The sequence below is a fragment of the Phoenix dactylifera genome, unplaced genomic scaffold, assembly GCF_009389715.1.
Source record: "Phoenix dactylifera cultivar Barhee BC4 unplaced genomic scaffold, palm_55x_up_171113_PBpolish2nd_filt_p 000007F, whole genome shotgun sequence".
Lineage (NCBI taxonomy): Eukaryota > Viridiplantae > Streptophyta > Magnoliopsida > Arecales > Arecaceae > Phoenix > Phoenix dactylifera.
The window spans coordinates 4,516,828-4,536,342 of record NW_024067666.1 but is presented as its reverse complement, the minus strand read 5'-3'; the positions used below and the strand labels follow the sequence as shown (position 1 = coordinate 4,536,342).

The following is a 19,515-nucleotide window of genomic DNA, read 5'->3' as shown; positions in this document are numbered from 1 at the left end:
AGCAATATTTACGTATATGATTATCTCCAATTAAATATGGTAATATTTTTTCGATATTATTTTTTAAAATAATTTTTTCACTAACAAAGTATGATAAATTGTTTTTTTATATATATTTTAGATAAATAATTTTTAGAAATCGATTATCTTATAATTTGATGTATCCCAGCCTAAGGAAAATAAAGGAAATCGTGTGACGCCGCCGAAGATTGAGACGTCCAGGTTCGATGAACCCACATACAAATAAAAAATTTCCACTGAAAACAGTCTATCAAGCGCCATTAGATATGATAGCACCACTCCTCTTTTAAGTCACCTTGGGACCCAGAAGTGAGAGGACTGAGGAGACCGCGCCAAAGGCCAACTCGGAGTGACAATATCAGGTTTTGGGAGGTTTGTCTTCGGGGAACCCTCGTTCGACCAGCTCCCGCGTGGCCGCCACTCGCCGCCTCCTCCATCAGCGCCGTCGTGGCAGCGGAGGAGAAATCCAACACTTCTTCCCCTTCCCTTTAAATCCGTCGATCTCTCCTGCTCGCTATTTCTCGTTGTTCTTCAACTGGTCTCAAAGCCCTCGCTTTTTCGCGGCTCTTCTTATTGCTTTCTTTCTTGGTTGTGGAGTTCTTGGCATGGCAGCGTCGGCGGCGACGGGGATGGCCGGTTCCGTGAAGGATCCGGTGGTCCTGAGGCATGGATTTCATGGTCTGAGGCGTTCCGGATCGATTGCCCTTGGTAGATCACTGCGGGCACAACCGTTGACGCCTTCTTCGAGCTCTCCGGGCGTTATAAGGGCCGTGTCTTCGGTGAGTGCTGCATTCTGGCGAAATTTGCTTGGGTTTTATGTCCTTGTAGGTTTAGGGCATGTTTGGTTGGGGGGAGTTGGGCTCGGGAATGAGAATGAGCGACTCCCATTCCCCCCGTTTGGTTTCGGAGGGTCCCATTCCCATTCCGATTCCGGAGCGGAATGGAAATGCCCCAATCCCCCAGTATCCAATCCTGACACTCCCTAGTATTCAAATCCCATTTCGATTTCATTTCCGATTCCAGTCAAGAACCAAATGTATCGGGGATTATAGCCATTCGATTCCCATTCAATTCATTTCGATTCTGATTCCGATTCCAGTCGCGAACCAAACGTACCCTTATTGTGCTGGAAGTTTTCATTTTGGGTCGATTCATGTGGTTTATTCCCGGTATAGACTCTTGTCTCGAGATATAATTCGATGAGTGATTGAAGATTTTCTTTAGGGAATTAGTGTAATTCATGAAAAATTGAAGATTGGTTGGCTTTTGATATCAGAGTGGTGTTAGATTAGCCATATCGGAATCCAGTCCGAATGTTGTTCTCCAATCGCGAGCCAAGTTGCTTTTTTTCCCCACCGTATGCTAAGCTTTTGTTTGTGGAGCACTTGCCCTTTTAGCTATTCGACCCCCACCTCCTTTTTTCACTTGCATCTTCCAACTAGCATTGATATGATTTCATACTACTGAGCCTGTATATTCATCATCACTTATCTTTTTATTGCATGACCATGGTCTTTGTATTGAATCAGTTCTATTTTTTTTTCTTTTTCATTTAATTGCATGACCATGGATTTCTTATTCCTGACTTGACATTAAAGATATCGAGTTAGCTAGTATAAGTTCTCATGCTCTTTAAAGTAGTTATTACTTGAGCTAGTGTGTCCTGAAGGAAACAGATCTTGATGAGGAAATGAGATCAGAACAGATAAATGGTAGGATTTGCACCTTCTTGGCATCAGTCATTAAAGTAATTCCAGCTTATGTACCTGTTTCTAAGGAAGTTCAAATCCACATCCATGAGAATAAGCCCAACTTTTTTTGACTGTAATCTGCTGCATGATCTGCTTTAATAGACCAATGCTAGACCCCAACCACAGGAAGGTAATTTTAGCCTTCCAATCAGCTCCATCCTGTTCCTCTCTTCTGTGTAACTTGGAGATATTTTCCATGGCTGAATGCTGAGTTTATTTTTTCATAAACTTGCAGCATGTAAACACTTGCCCATGGTCTTCCTCTCTTGCTTTTTTAAAATTATATGCCTCCAGATTATGGTGGATTACTTGTTACGTATATTTGCTGTCTTTAATGGTGTCATACAGATGGTTAAATTATCAATACTTGTGAGATGCCAATTTTGTAAGGAATATTACAACCTAGAAAAATCTCGTTCTGGGGAAGGAGCATGCGCCTGATGGAACCTACCCATCAGAGCATGATGTTTCTTTCTGAAAGAGTACATTCTCGAGGGTTTTCCCCCCAAAAATTGTTACTTAGCATTGCTCTTTTGTGTAATTTTTCTTTTCACTTACAATTATAATTATGAGTTCTGAGGCTTATTAATATAATATAACAGGTTATGTATAAAGCTTGTTGAAATTTATTGTAGTGTGCTAGAATTTAGGTCCATACTTCAAGTTGGCTGAAATATGCACAATTTTGAGATCAAGCATTCAAACCGAGCTTACTCATCAATCAAAATAGTATCGCATAAGGAATCATTGTTGATTGAGATGCTTTTTAATATAAATTATTGCCTATACTTCAAAGCACATAATTTGTGATAAAGTAACCCCTTTTAGCGGTATTAGATATTGTTAATGGGGAAATAAGTTGTATCATTTACAAGTGTTAAAGAAACTCATATAGTCAGTGTTTGTTAGCATCTGCAAGGAATCTTATTTTTCCCTGTTTATTCTTTGTTGTTGTTATGGCATCATATTATTATTTGAAAGCATGTAAAGGATATTGTGAGAACGTCTTTGTCTTTGTATTAAGCCAATTGCCCTGTTTTGGATTCTTTCAGCAGCTTTACTGTTTATGGAAATTGCATTGATTTTTTTAGCTGCACGTGTTCTATGATGACATATATATAAATTGACAAACTGTATCGACAAAGCTCAGTTGTAGTTGTTTATTGAAGCTTTTGTTTTTTATATCTAAAAGTACAAACTGAAAAGATGATATCATTATCTGTCCATTCTTTTGCTTCTACACTGTTATTCTATGTTAAATCGAGTTGCTAAACTTGAGATTCCTTAGTAATAAATTCTCATAGCATTTCTGATATACATATTTAGTTTTTATTTCCATTCCCACTAGACTAGACACATCTATAGTCAATTACTGGGAACAGGTTATCTAGACTTTTGTTAGTATTTGTTAGATTGTAGCTCTAATATAGTGAGATGTGATCATATATTTGTGGGTACTTAACTTACATCTTTATACAGCCTGTAAAGACAGATGCTTCTGAAGTTAAACGGAGCAAGGTTGAAGTATTCAAGGAGCAAAGCAACTTTCTTAGATATCCCTTGAACGAGGAGCTGCGAACAGAGGCTCCAAATATAAATGAGGCTGCCACACAACTGATTAAGTTTCACGGAAGCTATCAACAGACTAATCGAGATGAACGTGGTCAAAGATCTTACCAATTTATGCTTCGAACTAAGAACCCTTGTGGCAAAGTATCAAACAGGCTTTATTTGGCTATGGACAAACTTGCAGATGAGTTTGGCATTGGCACTCTGCGTCTGACCACCCGACAAACATTCCAGCTGCATGGCATCCTTAAGAAGAACCTCAAAACTGTAATAAGTACCGTCATCAGAAATATGGGCTCAACTCTTGGTGCTTGTGGTGATCTGAACAGAAATGTGCTTGCACCTGCAGCACCGTATACCACAAAAGAATATGTTTTTGCTCAGGAGACTGCAGAGAACATTGCTTCACTTCTGACACCCCAGTCTGGTGCTTATTATGATTTATGGGTAGATGGAGAGAAAATCATGTCAGCTGAACCTCCTGAAGTAGTTAAAGCCCGTAATGATAATTCTCATGGAACCAACTTTCTTGATTCTCCAGAGCCTATATATGGCACTCAGTTCTTGCCACGAAAGTTCAAGATTGCTGTCACTGTGCCTAGAGATAACTCAGTTGATATTCTAACCAATGACATTGGTGTGGTAGTAGTTTCTGACAGTGATGGAGAACCTCAAGGATTCAATATATATGTAAGTTACAATATTAAAAGCAATGATCCTTTCTTTAGCTTTCTAGCACTTCTACTTGAGTTCTTATTGCTGATTGATAAATCTTTATTTTTGTAGGTAGGAGGTGGCATGGGAAGAACACTCAGGGTGGAGACCACCTTCCCTTGTCTGGGTCAACCACTGGGTTACGTCCCAAAGGAAGATATATTATATGCTGTAAAAGCAATTGTTGTTACACAGAGAGAAAATGGAAGGAGAGATGATCGCAAGTATAGTAGAATGAAATACTTGGTTAATGAATGGGGAATTGAAAAGTTCCGGAGTGTTGTCGAGCAGTATTATGGGAAGAAGTTTGAGACCTTCCGAGAGCTACCAGAGTGGGAGTTCAAAAGCTATGTTGGGTGGCACGAACAGGTTTGTTTTTATATATATCAAGTATATCCAATTACTATGTTGACCTAAAGTCCATTACAAAATAGTATGTCCCTAAATTTCACAGGTCAGCATATCAGATATCCGAAATTCCAGTTTGCTGAAGCTAGAAAAGAAATTTTGAAAATGTTGAGCTATTAAAAATGTCAAGTATAACAGCATAGCTGTAATACACACTAAAACCCAGAAATAGTAACTACTAAGTATAAAATAATGGGCCATGCTCCATTAATGGTCTACTTCTAAATGGATAGTTCATTAAGTTTTTGTTCACATATGTGAATTTTCACCTTTTCCAATTATATTATGCAGTGTTGTTCAATGATAGTCTATTAGTCATAGTTTACTCAAAATCATATCATTAAGTATTTAGACATATGGAGTGCATTATGTTCCTAGTTGTCTTTTTCACTATTATTGTGTTTTTACACATTTACTTGCAGGGTGATGGTGCCATGTTTTGTGGACTGCATGTTGATAACGGTCGTATTGGAGGCATCGTGAAGAAAACTTTAAGAGAGATAATTGAGAACTATAACTTGAATGTGCGCCTTACTCCAAATCAGAATATAATCTTGTGTGACATTGACCACTCGTGGAAGGAGGCCATCACAATGGCTCTCACCGAAGCTGGTCTGCTGGTAAAACTTTTTCCCCTTTGCACTTTTTGGATACCAAAATATTCCATTTTATGTCACTATTATATAATGTTTCATAAAACCAACCAACTTGAGGCTTGGAGGAAATTAGCTGCTTTGGAAGTCTTGTAGATTTTTTGAAATATTGACATTGCATCACAATTTATTGAACTATCATTATAGTACACAGAAGGTTCAAACATATCAGATGAAACTAGAATCATGTTATGAAGTAGGCAGTTATATTGAAATACAAAGAGGCTAATAACAAGGATTTCTGGATTAAATTTCTGTGACCTGAAAAAACTTGTTCTGGTTCTGCCTTGCCATATTTACAGGATCCTACGTATGTTGATCCTCTCAATATAACTGCAATGGCATGTCCTGCTCTACCACTCTGTCCGCTAGCAATAACAGAAGCCGAAAGAGGAATCCCCAGCATCCTTAAACGGGTTAGAGCTGTCTTTGATAAGGTATATCTTTAGTCAGTCTTTCTCTGTACCATGTTACAATACATTGCAGATATAGTGTTAGATGCAGATTTTTTTGGTTCTGATTTCTGAAGATTAAAATCTTTCTTAGGTGGGTATTAAGCACGATGAGTCAGTGGTGATAAGAGTAACTGGATGTCCTAATGGGTGCGCCAGACCTTACATGGCTGAGCTGGGATTTGTTGGTGATGGCCCCAACAGTTACCAGGTATTTAAAATGCCTACTTTGTTAACAGTATATTTTGGAGGATTAGTTTTCTTTTTTTTCTTTTGCTTTTTCAATACATTTTAAAATGTTATTTTGGTTATGACCTCAACGCTGACAGTTGTTGAGGGATCAAACTGTGTTGGACATGGGTGGAACCTTCCATATCCTGCATCAAAATTGAGAAAATCACTCCTTAGCAGATGTTTTTGCTGTACTTGACAGCCATGAAAGCACACTGGATATCACAATGAGTTAATGTGAAGCTTGAAGCTGTAACTTTCAATTGACGGTTGAAACATTAAATGAATAATAAGCTCTGGTTTACTGCTTGTGACAAACAGATTTGGCTTGGGGGGACGCCTAACCAGACTACTCTAGCCAAGTGCTTTATGAATAAAGTGAAGATCCAAGATCTAGAGAAGGTTTTGGAGCCGCTGTTCTACAATTGGAAAGTAAAACGCCTGGAAAGTGAACCATTTGGTGTATTCACAGGCAGAACAGTGAGTATCATATCTATATCTTATCTACTAAAATCTTTAATTCTTACCAGCTACTTGTTGAATCTGCTGCTTGAGATGCGGTATTCTGATTGATAATGTTATTTTTAGTGGAAGACATAAATAAATTATAGGTCTAAAGATACAAATTGCACGCGATTGGTTCTTGAACCAGACAGACAATATCATGCTTCTTGGCCATCTCTGGTCAGGCTTATTATCCAAAGATGCCATTACCTATGTTGCAGCTACAAGCATATTTAGGTTATCCTTGCTTCTTGTACAGACTCATATACAAACCCTATTGTTTATCTCTAATCATGAATTTATTAGTGAACATAATGGTTTATGCATTCTTAAATAGATTAGTATTAGTATAATCATTTTAGACAGAATAATACCCTTTTAATGCAAGGCATATAGCATGGGAGAACAGAAGCAGTTGGTATTCTTGCACTGCTTTGAACATTGCAATCTAGTTCTTCAATTTTCAAACTGTTGAAGTGGAGGTGCCAGCTCATCCCGCTGGATGAGTCTCTTGGTGGTTGTACCGGAAACCTGGGTTCAAATCCCACCTTCGTGAAGGCCAGGATGTTCACAAATATTGGGGAACAGCCACCCCTCACCAAAGCATGCACGGGCATCCACACACAAAAGATATATAGGAAAAAGAGAGAGAGAGAGAGTAAATCACTGTTGCGGCATATGTGATTCTTCTTTCTTTGCTACTTTGCAGGGCTTTGAAAAATTGCAGGAAATGGTAGATAAATGGGAAGGTATTAGGGAGTGACCATCAGGGTTCAATCTCAAAAGGTTTGCAGACAGACATGAAGCAATGGATGAGATTGGTCATCTGCAGAACAAGACTCCTCGCCAGTTGGCCTTGGAAGTTATTCGTAACAATGTTGCTGCTGAGAAAAATGACAAAGCTGAATAAATTCTGTGAACTCTTTTTGATAGTTAAAAATGACAGATTGTGCCCATGTCTGCGTCCTTTTTGACAGTCACAGAAACGAGTTTTGGATCCTGTCTACTTCATATAATACTGTGAACGTGGTTTTGTTCCGGCAAGAAAATAACCTTGAGGTTGCCAATTATGTAAACAATGAAGTTCTATGTTATAGGGTGAAATGGGTCATGCAGTGTGTTCTTACCAGTGAAAGATTCTTCGAGTCTGTTCTTATGTCATAAAACTTCTATTCTTAAGTTGAATGTGTTGTGCTTAGCTTTGCTAGTGACTGCCATGTACAGCTAGATTGAGTGGATTCTCTACCCTAATGAGTAAATCATGATGCAGATGTTATCTTATTCAATCATCTCTCTAAATCTTTGTTCAGGACCTTTGCTTTTCTACACTCAATGACACTCAAGAATCCTCCAGAATCCATTAACTCAAACACCCTAGCATTTGGTTTATTTTGTTGCTCTGATTTCAACCAGCATATGTTTGCTTATTCTGAATGCTGGTAATTTTTGTAGTCGGTATCAAAATAGGCTCCTAGCAATTGATTGGTTCTAATCAGAATTAAAAAAAAGTAGATTATTTGTGACTGAGTTTTCACCGGCCATTGATTAGTCTGGAGTCTCTGGATTCCGACCTCGAATTTGGTAGGGCATAATATTTATGCAACTTTCTAAGATAAAAACATTTGTACTTCTGAAAAATTTTCATTTTCCGGCAGACCTTGGATGCTTCTTATTGTTATTAATAATGTTATTAATTGCTGTATTAATTTAATAATACTAATGAAAAACTTTTTATTTAATATAATTTAATAAGTTAATAAGTTTTTTTATTAATGAAAGAGTCCTTCGTTACTGATATGGACATCTTGACGATGGATGGAGAGTTTCGCACAAGCAGTCTCTGTTTTAATATATATATATATATATATATATATATATATATATATATATATATATATATATATTAAATAAATAATATATATTATTGTACTTATTATTTATAAATAAAAAATATTATTATATTTATAATTATATAAAGTCAACATAATTTACATGAAAAGGATGCAATCTGAGTATAATGTTGAGATCCACCGGTAGAAACTAGCTCAACATATATATAAGAAATCATCGGTGAACCTCAATGTCCTATCAAATTTCTTAAACAAATTTCTTTAACAAATTGAATTTAGATCAAAATTAAATGAGCCAGTTCAAGCTCGGTTCGGTTATGAAACAAGCCTAGTTCAAGGCTCAAGATTGTAAGAAAGCTAACTTTGACGAATGACGAGTGTCATTGTCATTCATGATCTACTACAATGCATATTTCATCCGCAGATATATGTAGTTCTGGTGGCAACCTCACCAGGAACAAATAAAAAAAACATGGAAGCGGACAGTTGGATAGAATAGATGGTCTATTTTCGCAGATTGCCACAGTACCTTGAAGGGTAAAATGTTATCAAACCTGAGCTCCCTCATGCCCTGAATTCAGATGATTTCCCAGTAAGTTTACCAACCATGAACTCCATTCCTTAGTTTACTTGCAATCATTGACATCAGCGTACAAAATAAAAGAACCATAAGAAAAGAAAAGAAAACCAAACATCATGCAAATAGTTCCATTTTTATTTTATATACTGTACAATAGTTCGTGTACTTAAATAAGGCTGGAGAATGGCTGCTCGTTGCTGCTTTCACGACCTTGCAGATCAGCATCCCACAGACATGTCTCACTTCGTACCCTAAGATCTTCCACCTCCACTAGAAGCTGATTAACTGCTGTAGAACTTTTATCCTCCGTCTGGGATGAAAATAAATCATGTTGTTGTCCATCTGCAATGCATTTGCCATCATCCCTGACAGTTGAAACTTGCACCTCAGCATCAGATGTTTCACCCAGCAAGAGTTCAAGTGGAAGTCTAGTTCCCCAATCTCTTGCTAGGACAAACTTAAAATCCATAATACGATCTTCATAATCCAGTTTCGAGTCAAAAGCCCGTTTAAGCTCTGCCGATGATTTAGAATCTGCAGAATTTAGGCCAATACCTACGGAGAAATCATCAACTAAGGCTTGGAAACCCTCGTCGTTTTTAGCAGCTTGTCCACTTTGTTGCCTAACTGTGAAAGATCTTCCAAAGGAATCTGTGCTGCTATCATCTGACCAATAAATCTGAACTTTACTTCTAACAAAATTTTCATCAAAGCTCGAATCTGTGCTGCAGTCTTCAGTCCACTCTCTGCTCAGTTGGTTCAAGCAAGGACTACCATGTGCAGCTTCCTCAGCATCACCATCATCTACCCAGCTTACATCATGCCATTTGCTGCTGATGCCTCCATTTGACTGAAAGCCCATACAATGAGGTACCTTCTGTGCGAAATATCCTTCCTCCATTGCAGTTGCCTCTGTGGAACTTGATCTGTCCCATTTTACACCATGATCCTTCTGTTCCATGCCATCTTTGAGAGGCATGCAGTCAGCAGTTGATCCTCCAACAGTTGGCTCGGTGGAACCATTCTGATGCCTTAGCTTAGCATGCTCACCATGTTCCAACCGACCATCAGGAAGCAAGTAGTAAAGGATTTGGTTCAAATCAACCTTGCTTTCTGAGTTGTTTCCATGGTTTGTAGTACCCCCTCTGCCAACTTCACAGGGAATTTCAACATAAGTGGAGGCCAACTCATTGTTATCCGGTGTTATGATGGGATCGGGTGCATTAGCGATGGTATGATCGCACCCGGCCAACTCATTGTTATCACCATTGAAAAGCTCCAAGGCTGCCCCTAACAATGTTGAATTGTGCTCAGGAGATTTTACGTTTGTCGAGGAAAGAAATGCTGCCTCGTGATCTTTAAAGCAATTTTCTACACCTGAATCTAAAGTATTATCACAGTCAATAAAATCATCTTCCTCATTTGGAAATTCAGGTGCTGTAAATATCAAACCTGAAATCTGGGGCACAGACACAGAAGAGTTCATGTTATCAGCAAACAATGATGAGCCACCAAAAGCAGCAATATGCCTTGCTGCATCTGATGTATCACAACCCTTATCTTCCAAATAAGATTCATCTAAAGATGTATCAGGAGCTCCCACAACATCAGCTGATGACAGTGAGTCGTCACTATTGGTTGTCTTCATTACATCCAATGTGCCGCAGCCATTTGTCTCTAAGTCAATTTTGCTGAATAATTTATCAGATCCCTCAGAAGATACGCCAACAGGAGACGAATCTGAGTCATTGTTAATACCATTAGAAGACCAATGAGGTTTTTCGGTCACATTTGGGCTACGTTTGGGAGATTTGACAGTAGTTGATGTGAGGAATGCTGCCAGTGCTGAAGCTAATGCGGCATCAACAGATTGAGGTGTATTGTCATTGGGGCAATCTTTCACACTTGAATCTGAAGTATTGTCAGTGTTGGGAAACTCCTCATCTTCATTGGGGAATTCAGGTGCCTTAACCACCAGTCCTGGATGCATATTAGATTCAGGCACAGAAGTTGCACCATCCGTGGCTGATAATGAGAAGTCATCCTCATTACAGAATTCAGGTGCCTTGACTGCCAGACCTGGACACATCTTGGACTCGGGCACAGAAGCTGCAACATCATTAGCTGGAAATGATGTGTCATTAGACACAGTAACCTCCCCTACTGTGAATGAAATATTGTAGCCTTTGTTCTCTGAGTCCGATTCGTCAAATGAAAATTCTGGGGCCGATATCCTTGAACAAGGGTTTCTTTCAGAATACTGCATTCCCACAGCAAATGAATCAAATCGCTGCTCTAGTCGCTGGAGTCTCATCTCAATGCAGCTGAGGGGTTTCATCATGTTTTCCTCAAATCTTGAACAGAAAGCTTCTATTCTTCCCATTCTTGAGACTAGCTCATCCAATACCTTCTCAACATGACTAGAGGCTGGATTATTTTCTTCAACCACAGAGTTTGGCACCTGATCCATGTCTGTTACTTTGTGGTTCGATCCCAGATGTATGTTTTCTGGTTCTACCTCATTTGTTACCTTCTGGCCAGATCTCAACTGCACATATTCTGGTTCTACCTCAGTTTGTGTCTGCACTGGCCCCAACTCTTGATCTGCTTGATCTGTTACCCTCTGGTTAGATCCCAACTGTACATTTTCTGGTTTTACCTCAGTTTGTTCCTGCAATGGCCCCAAAGTTTGATCTATTTGATCGATTACATTCTGGCCAGATTCCAACTGTATATTTTCAGGTTTTACCTTGGTTTCTTCCTGCAATAGCCCGAAATTTTGTTGCATCATACCACAATTTGCTTGTCGCAGCCCTGTTCCACACATGTCCAACCTGCTTTGTTCAGCTGCTTTATCCACACAATGCTGATGTTCTCGCACCCCCGAGTCAACGGAAAAATACTTATTCTGTATCCTGCTAGTACCTGATTTAGATAATTGCAGAAGACCAGGAACAAGCATGGCAAGTAGAGGATTTCCACTCAAGTTTCCCTCCATACTCACATGAGGATCAGGATTGGGGGAATCGACAGGATCAGCATATATGTAAATTTCCTCTACATGAACACATGTCTTAGTTTGCAGTGAGAGCAAACGAAGTGTAAGGGCTGCACAAGGACTAGCATCTGAAATCTCAGCCGTTGCCTCATAATGGATCTGCAAGTTATTTTCAGTAAGCAATTGCAAAACAAATTTTTCCATATGTATAAGAGAAAGAAGCATCATAGTTCAACGGGAAATGCAAAATAACCTGAAAATTTGCACTAGAATTTCCATCAACCTTCTTTGACAGAGCATTTGCTTGGTCATTCTGCTGAGGAGAATCAGGAACCTTAACTTCTACCCAACCATCTTCAACGCTATTATTACTATCACTTCTAGCCATCTTCTCATGCTTTTCCATAGTTCCATCATTACCATTTTGGCTTTTGGTAATAGCTCCCTCAGAACTACTTGGTGGCATCACTTCACTAGCAGCAGCAGCAGGACCACAACGTACTGTACACAGATACTCCTTACTTTTATTCTGCCGATCAGCAGCATAGTATATCTCATACACTCGGGCTGTACTTCGTACATAGACCCTGTGAATTTCATGCTTTTCCCTGAACAAGACTGCAGTACAGCAATTATGAGATAAACTATCCAACAACTAGAAGAGATTGACACTCTTTGATACAGATGCTTCGAATCAGCTGCACATTACTGGTCTAGACAGCTAAGAATTTTTTAAAAGCAATTTGTGCAGCCATGATGAATGTAATCATCTGCATTAATTTATTTTTCAAAGCACCATATACTACAGATTCCTCATATATTAAAAATCAACTATGTTTTGCAAGTAAGTCATTCAATAACCCTAATATGTTTTCCAAGCTAATGAAAAAATCTAAGATAATTCTTGCGTTTTTTCTCTGGCTTAATGATTCTTTATGCCTGAATAATCAGATTGTTCATGAATCATTCAATATTTCACAAACTTCACAAACAGTTTGTGCTTTATGTCATTGATATGTACAAACCATTGCCTTAAGTCTGAACTTTAAAACTAGCCTATCATGATATGGCCTTTCATAAAAGCCACATCAGCAACACCACTACACATGCATTACAGCAAAATGCTGCCAAAAAAGGGACATGCTTGCACCAAGAAAAAGAAGTCATGGAGATTAGGTGAAAATTCATTAGGGTGAAAACATTGCACTGGGTACAACTTAAGTGGGAAATGAATGATTTGCAGCTAAAATTTAAAACATGAAACTACCTACTTAGCCGCATATGATTCCTGTACTTTATTATGTACTGTGATTAAGCATTATGGTGGAAAAAGCAAGGACTACCTCTTAGGCTGTTATGCAAATGCTAAGGTTAATTGAGACTAAAACAAATTAAAAAGTAAAAAATGGATAGCAGCAGTAAGACCATCTTTGCTGTTTTGGAGGTAGAATGAACATTAGCGCAAGAAAAGCAGAAATCACAAGGAATTTAGGTGGATGTACAGTAGAACTACAATTTAAAATATTAAATTTCAAGTGAACTCTGGAATTGAAACCATAATGTTTGTATTATGCCAAATACAACTGTCTCTGGAGACTAACCTGCAGAACGCGTATATAGGTAATTTGTGTAATCTTTTGGTCCTCCATTCATATAATTAAATTCCAGAAAGTAAACTTGCATATTGCAACTTTTGAGGAAACCAGAAGTATTTGGATTCTTGGTTGCAGGAAATTCGTCAAGGTAGTTTATCATAAGATTGGAGATATTAGAGGTTTCTATAACATTTTTGAGAGCGAATAGAAGATATTCAAACAGACATTGGGCCTTCTACATAGTGGATTTGCCAGACTTCAGCTAGAAATTTCAAGATTTGTGCTAGAATCTTGTTTGTAAGGTGGCAAATTCTGAACTCAACAAGTTCTAAGTATATTTACGGGTAGCCCTTCCCTGAATTTTATATATTAATCATATTAGGCAAATCTTGTCAATGTTCAAAATTTAGGTAAGTGTTTGTAAATTTTCATAAAAATGTTTTTAAAATTTTCTTCATGCTCATAAATAGACAAGAATTGCACCATGTGTTAGATTATTGCAACACAGTTAAACGACATGTTACACTAAATGGTATAAAACAAGCAATTTAATATTGTCTAAATTTTTTTAAATATTTTCAATAGTTTCAACTAAGGTCTGCAATCTTAATACTATGTATCATACCGGCATGCTACTGGTTCAGTACAGCACAAGTCAACATAGTACGCACCTCGGTTCATCTCCATATGCCACAGTACGGGTCGGTATAAGACCTATACTGACCCAAATGCGATCTTCGTACTAGTTCCAACCCCATATACTATAGTATGCCCCAAACCAAGCAGTTCAGGGTGGTATGGCAGTCCATAGTTTCAACGAAACAACCAGAACTATACAGCCCAATATTCTGGGCAAAACAACAAATATTAATTAATGTGTAATACATATATTTCTTATTTTCTTTAAATATTTCCACATTCTATTTTTTTCAAATAATTTATCCTTCTGACTTGTTAGAATTTTTTCATTAACTTTCAGCCAGAACTCCATAACTTAAAATCAAACTACTGAATTTTCTGTGGCTGAAACTCAATAAGCTTTGCTGAATCCAACATCAACTTTCCTTGGTATGATGCAGTCCAGCGAGTACACTGAACATTTACATATTAGATTGGTTTTAGTAAAGGACAGAGACAAGAAAAACCATTTGAGATGCTTTGTCTATTTGTGCAAGAGGTCTTACTGCCTTGAAATAGATATATTAAAAGATCAGGTTAAAAGGTCCTAAAAGGTGTGGCGATGCCAAAGAATTGGATATCTTAAGAAATTATTTGGTAAAATCTCATCTTAACTCATTTTGAGTTTTGACCTTTGGTGAGTATGAAACTGAAGCTGGCCAACATAGTTGGCTACAACTATATTCGATAAGCTAGTTTCTTGTGTACTAGATGATGTATGATTTGTTTGACTGTTACAAAGTCTGCAAAAGAGTTACTTTAACCACCACAGACTCTCTTCATCGTCAATCTAATAACTTAGCACACTAAGAAGTTGAACCCAAATTTAAGTTTCTGTGCACTACCATACTTCTAATCACCAATTCCATGTACATTCTAGAGTGCAGGTAAATACAAAGGCAGTAAGAGTTGCTTGTCAAATATCATTATAATCATCTCCCTTGTGCCAATACCTCCAATAGTTCATCTCATTACCTTGGCAGTCAGAATCTTCTACCTTGGGCGACACACCCACTACAGTATCTTCCCAAATCTCGCTAATGCACCTGCTTCTTACATGCTATTTTTCTAAAAATATTTCTGAATTATCTACTTTCCTGCACCCAAAGCCACTCCTGCTCTCACACACACTCTTGATTCTGGAAACAAAACTCCATGTACAGCTCCGAAAACTCAAAATACTTAAAACTCATTAATAAGCCATCCTATGTATGAACTGATTGTGCTTTGCATCGACTTATAAAAAATAAATCATTCTGTCACAAACACCTCATACTTCTGATTCATAAGCGTACATCTCAAACCTTGCCCAAGTGGCACATGAATGCTATTCAATGCATAAAAATCCATAAATATCTCCAACTGATTTTATATATAATTTCCATAGTAGTTTTAATACCAACAATTCCTACCAGTTACAAACTCAGTTGTGAGAAAAAGTATGAAGCCAAGAGAACTAAAAGTTTTAAATATTTCCATCAAATAGTATGGTTGACCACCACCTCAACATCCTAATAGTGAGATTGTGTCCATCGATAGCATCCCCAAAGCACTGTACTAACTTCGGAAGAAAAATGAAGAGCTACAACCTCATTTTTTAAAACCATATATAAGGAAACAAATACTACTGTGTAAGGAATGCATTAGATGTAACCTCAGAAAAACTATTCCATTCATTATGACAGCTCTAATCATTTTCATTTTCATTTTCATGCATGTATGCATACATAAATAGGATTTGAGCTTGAAACATATTATTGCAGATAACATAATAGACCATCTCCTACTATATCTGATGGGAATTCTCAAACAACCTTTGACCATTCAATTAACCATCTCATATTGCCCCACAAGTGAGATGGGAAAGCTTTGAGAGAAATCTATATGTGGAGAGATACATAAAGCGCCCTTCTTTTTCCATTCTCATCGTGTCTATAAGAATCCTGAATATTTCCATGACTCTTTATTTGAAGTTTATTAGATACAGACATGCGGGTGGAAAAGGACGCCTCTTTCTTTTATTAATATGTTTTTGTTCACACCAGAAGGGAGATATATATCAAATTAAATGAAAAAACACATCTATTTGTCATCAATGGGAAGTTTTCCAAGCATTCATTGATAATAGTGTAATTAATTTCTAGCCAACTTCTCAACCAATTAAAGAAAGGGAAAAGGAAAAGGAAAAAAACTCACATAACTACACAGCCATAAATATAGTCCTCATGTAGTCATGTGCATAGAACATGCTAACATGCTATTCTAAAGTGAAATCCCATACCACTGATCCCAAGCTATAGCATTTGAAATGCATGATGACTACATTTCAATCAACTTAGATACTAATTACATATGCAACCCATGGTCACGCCAAATGGACAATCAAATGGGATAGATAATTTGATCTGAAACAGTGTAGAGTTGGGTTGAAACTTCAAATTAGTTACTTAAATGAGACATTTTACAACTTGCATATGTATCCTATTTTACATTCATAAATTTGGGTTGGTGCATCGTATTTGGGCGCAACTTTAATATGGAGAACCAAAAAACCTGATTTTCTGTTAAAAATATTTTATGTAACGAGCCAGGGATTTTTTTTTTTTTTAAAAAAAACATTTACCTGGTTATATGACCTATCGGTCTCCAAAAAAGGTTTCTTGAAAAGAAATCAAAAAGATATTCTCATAGAAACTCATTTATATTAACTTTTCCTTAACCTTTTTAAAAATAAATAAATAAAACCTAACAAACTGAATTGCTTATTGGCCTCAAGGATTCCCAACCTTGTTGAAACTTCAGAACAAGAAACAATAAACAGTAGAGCAGCCATTATGCAATACGAAGCAGTATAATACTGTATTTTTTTTTTATAAAACAATGTTTCTATAAAATATCATTATCAAGAAAATTTCCAAGTCTCCTTGCTTTTAAAAGGCACGTCCCCTCACGATGTTGTAGGAAAAGAGAAGAAAGTAACGTTGCAACAGGACTCCAGCCAAATTGCCCTAACAAAGTTTTCTCGTTTTCTTGGGTATATCAGGATCTACCAACTATGTCTCGAACCATTAAAATCAGACAGACAGCAACCAAAATAACAAATAGCCAAGTTTCCTTAAATTGTGATCCAAATCCACATAAAACAGATCCTTTTTTTTTCCTGATGCACAAAAAGGTCCAATCTACTTAGCAGGCAGTTCAAAATCCAGTAATCTAACAAATAAACACATCAATCCATCACTCCAAGTCAAAAAAGTCCCCAAATACCTCCAGTAATTAGGGATTTTTCCACACAACCTAGAAACTTTCTTCATCAATAACTTCTTTATCCAAGATCAAGAATCCACGCAAAAAAATTAACGAATTCTCATCAATTAACGGAAAGAAACTTTCGATCTCATCAACGACATTATTATCCCGTATAAATTCAAAGAGGATCGAATAAAAGGAGAGATGTTGGACTTACTGGTGACCTCGCAGGGAGGGGGGTAATCGGAGGGCGGCCGGACGAGGAGAAGGCCGCTCGAGGTCAAGGCGGGGGCGTCATCATCGGAGGTCTCAAAGGAGATGGAGTCTCGGAGGAATCCCTCGGCAGCGACCCAGTTCGTCGACGAGCTCCAGCTCCCGCTGCTCTCTTCCCCAACCATCGCTGCTTCCATCGCTTCCAAATCCATCGGGTCTTTCCTTGGTTTAGGCCTTCTTAGAACTTGGATCCCCTCCGCTTTTATTCCGGCGCTAGGAAGGGTAGTATCGCAATTTATGCGACCGACAGGGCTATTTCCGAAACATATATTTTAAAAAAAAGTCAGAGACGTAAATATAAATCTAGATAAGTACTAGTGCCTAAATATTTTTCGCTTGAACAGATGTCGGTGAATGGTTGCCGATGTTAGTTTAAATTTAGTGCCGACGAGAATTTTCTATAGGTTCCTCTTTGTGTTTAATTTATCTAAATTTACGGAATTATCGAGATTGCCTTTCCAGCTGGCGATAGGTTGTCTCGCGAAGGTACAGAAATTGACGTGTCAGATTCGAGATGGCTGTTTTTTTTTTTTTTTTTTTTTTTAGGTGCAACGGCGGCTCATACCCTACGGGTATGAATACGGCCTACAAAATCAGAAGCAAGTAAATCTAAAAGAGACTCCGGCACAGTGTCGGGCTCCCGCACAGTAAAGCCACCAGAATGGTGAGCCGCATAGGAAGCGACCCAATCGGCTGCACAATTCGCTTCCCTGTAGACGTGGGTAGCCTGATGGGTTCCACACGCCTGCAAAAGTCCGCGAATATCCATGAGTAGCGGTCTGCCCTCACCTGCACGACCTCGACCCCTAATCCAATCAATCACAGTGGCTGAGTCGCCCTCAAGAATGACCTAGTCGGCATGCAATATCCGTCTCGCATAAGATATGCCCTTCCATGCGGCTCGGAGCTCCGCACATACCACCGATGCATCGAAGATCCGCTGCCCCCCCAGTGCCACTAACCTGGCATCATGATCACGGATGACGAAGCCTGCACCTCCACCACTACCGTCAGCTGCCAAACTACCATCAAAATTCACCTTCAGGAAGCCAGGGGGTGGGGGTACCCAAGATACGAAACAGATGGACGCTCCAAGAGCGGTCGGGGTACCCCAGATGTCCCTAGCCAACCTGGAAGGTGACCTAACAGCAGTGCTAAGAAACTCCTCTGCATGCAGAAAGGCCCTGGCCACCACCGCCCCCGGGGACGAGCTGCGACCCTCAAAGACTCGTACATTCCTGTCTAACCAGGAGTGGTAAGCCAGATATGCAACACGAGTCCCTCTCTCCTCCACCCCGGGTCCTGCCCCTGGGAACTCTAGGAAACGGATGAGCTCGGCTATGGACGACCATCTCTGTCCCGAGTCATCGGCGATCCCTGCAGACCTCCAAATCTGAACAGCCCGCGGGCACTCGACTAGCACATGATAGATAGACTCCTCCACCTCCGGACAGACAACACAATCTGCAGCTATCCGTACTCCCCGTCGCATCAGAACACTCCTAGTGGGTAGGCAACCCCATGCTACCTTCCATAGAAAAAGTGCGATGCGTGGATGAATACGTAGTCTCCAGATCCAGGCACCATCAAAGTGTTGGCGACCGTGGATTTGATGAGCTCCATGAATGTTCTGTGAGTAGTATGCGGTGTCCTGGACGTAACTTACCGCTCCTGCGCGAATTAATTAAGAAAGTTGGACCGCCGGGTGGGTGGCCTGCCGCCTTTATCCAAGTCCTCCGTACCGGACAGAAACTAAAAGGCCTAGACTATTAATTAACAACTCAACCTTCTTTACAAGAACTTAACATTCTATAATCCTAAGAATGTGTCACAAAACAACACGAAATTGTCTTTTTTTGGAATCTCAAATTTTTCCCTTTTATTTTAGCAAGAAATTTTGACCAATATATTCTACGATTATCTTTTGTAGACAAGCTGAATAAAAGCATATGCAAAGGCTTGATGTGATTTATATCTTAATTTTTTTAG

The 19,515-nt window shown here is 38.7% G+C and overlaps 2 protein-coding genes across 2 annotated transcripts; one reads left to right on the top strand and one right to left on the bottom strand.

Moving 5' to 3' along the window:
• The first annotated feature begins 314 nt into the window (after positions 1-314).
• LOC103704565 (sulfite reductase [ferredoxin], chloroplastic-like) lies at positions 315-7,488 on the top strand. Its single transcript, XM_008787917.3, has 8 exons — positions 315-800; positions 3,252-4,031; positions 4,128-4,424; positions 4,886-5,083; positions 5,419-5,553; positions 5,663-5,779; positions 6,121-6,279; positions 7,013-7,488. The coding sequence occupies exons 1-8, from the start codon at positions 627-629 to the stop codon at positions 7,064-7,066; spliced, it is 1,914 nt and encodes a 637-aa protein (XP_008786139.3). The 5' UTR covers positions 315-626; the 3' UTR covers positions 7,067-7,488.
• Positions 7,489-8,735: 1,247 nt separating this feature from the next.
• LOC103704564 lies at positions 8,736-17,696 on the bottom strand. Its single transcript, XM_008787916.3, has 3 exons — positions 17,471-17,696; positions 11,985-12,349; positions 8,736-11,890 (listed from the first exon to the last, which is right to left on the bottom strand). Exons 1-3 carry the CDS (start codon positions 17,676-17,678, stop codon positions 8,900-8,902), a joined length of 3,564 nt encoding a protein of 1,187 aa, XP_008786138.2. The 5' UTR covers positions 17,679-17,696; the 3' UTR covers positions 8,736-8,899.
• Between the last annotated feature and the right edge of the window lie 1,819 nt (positions 17,697-19,515).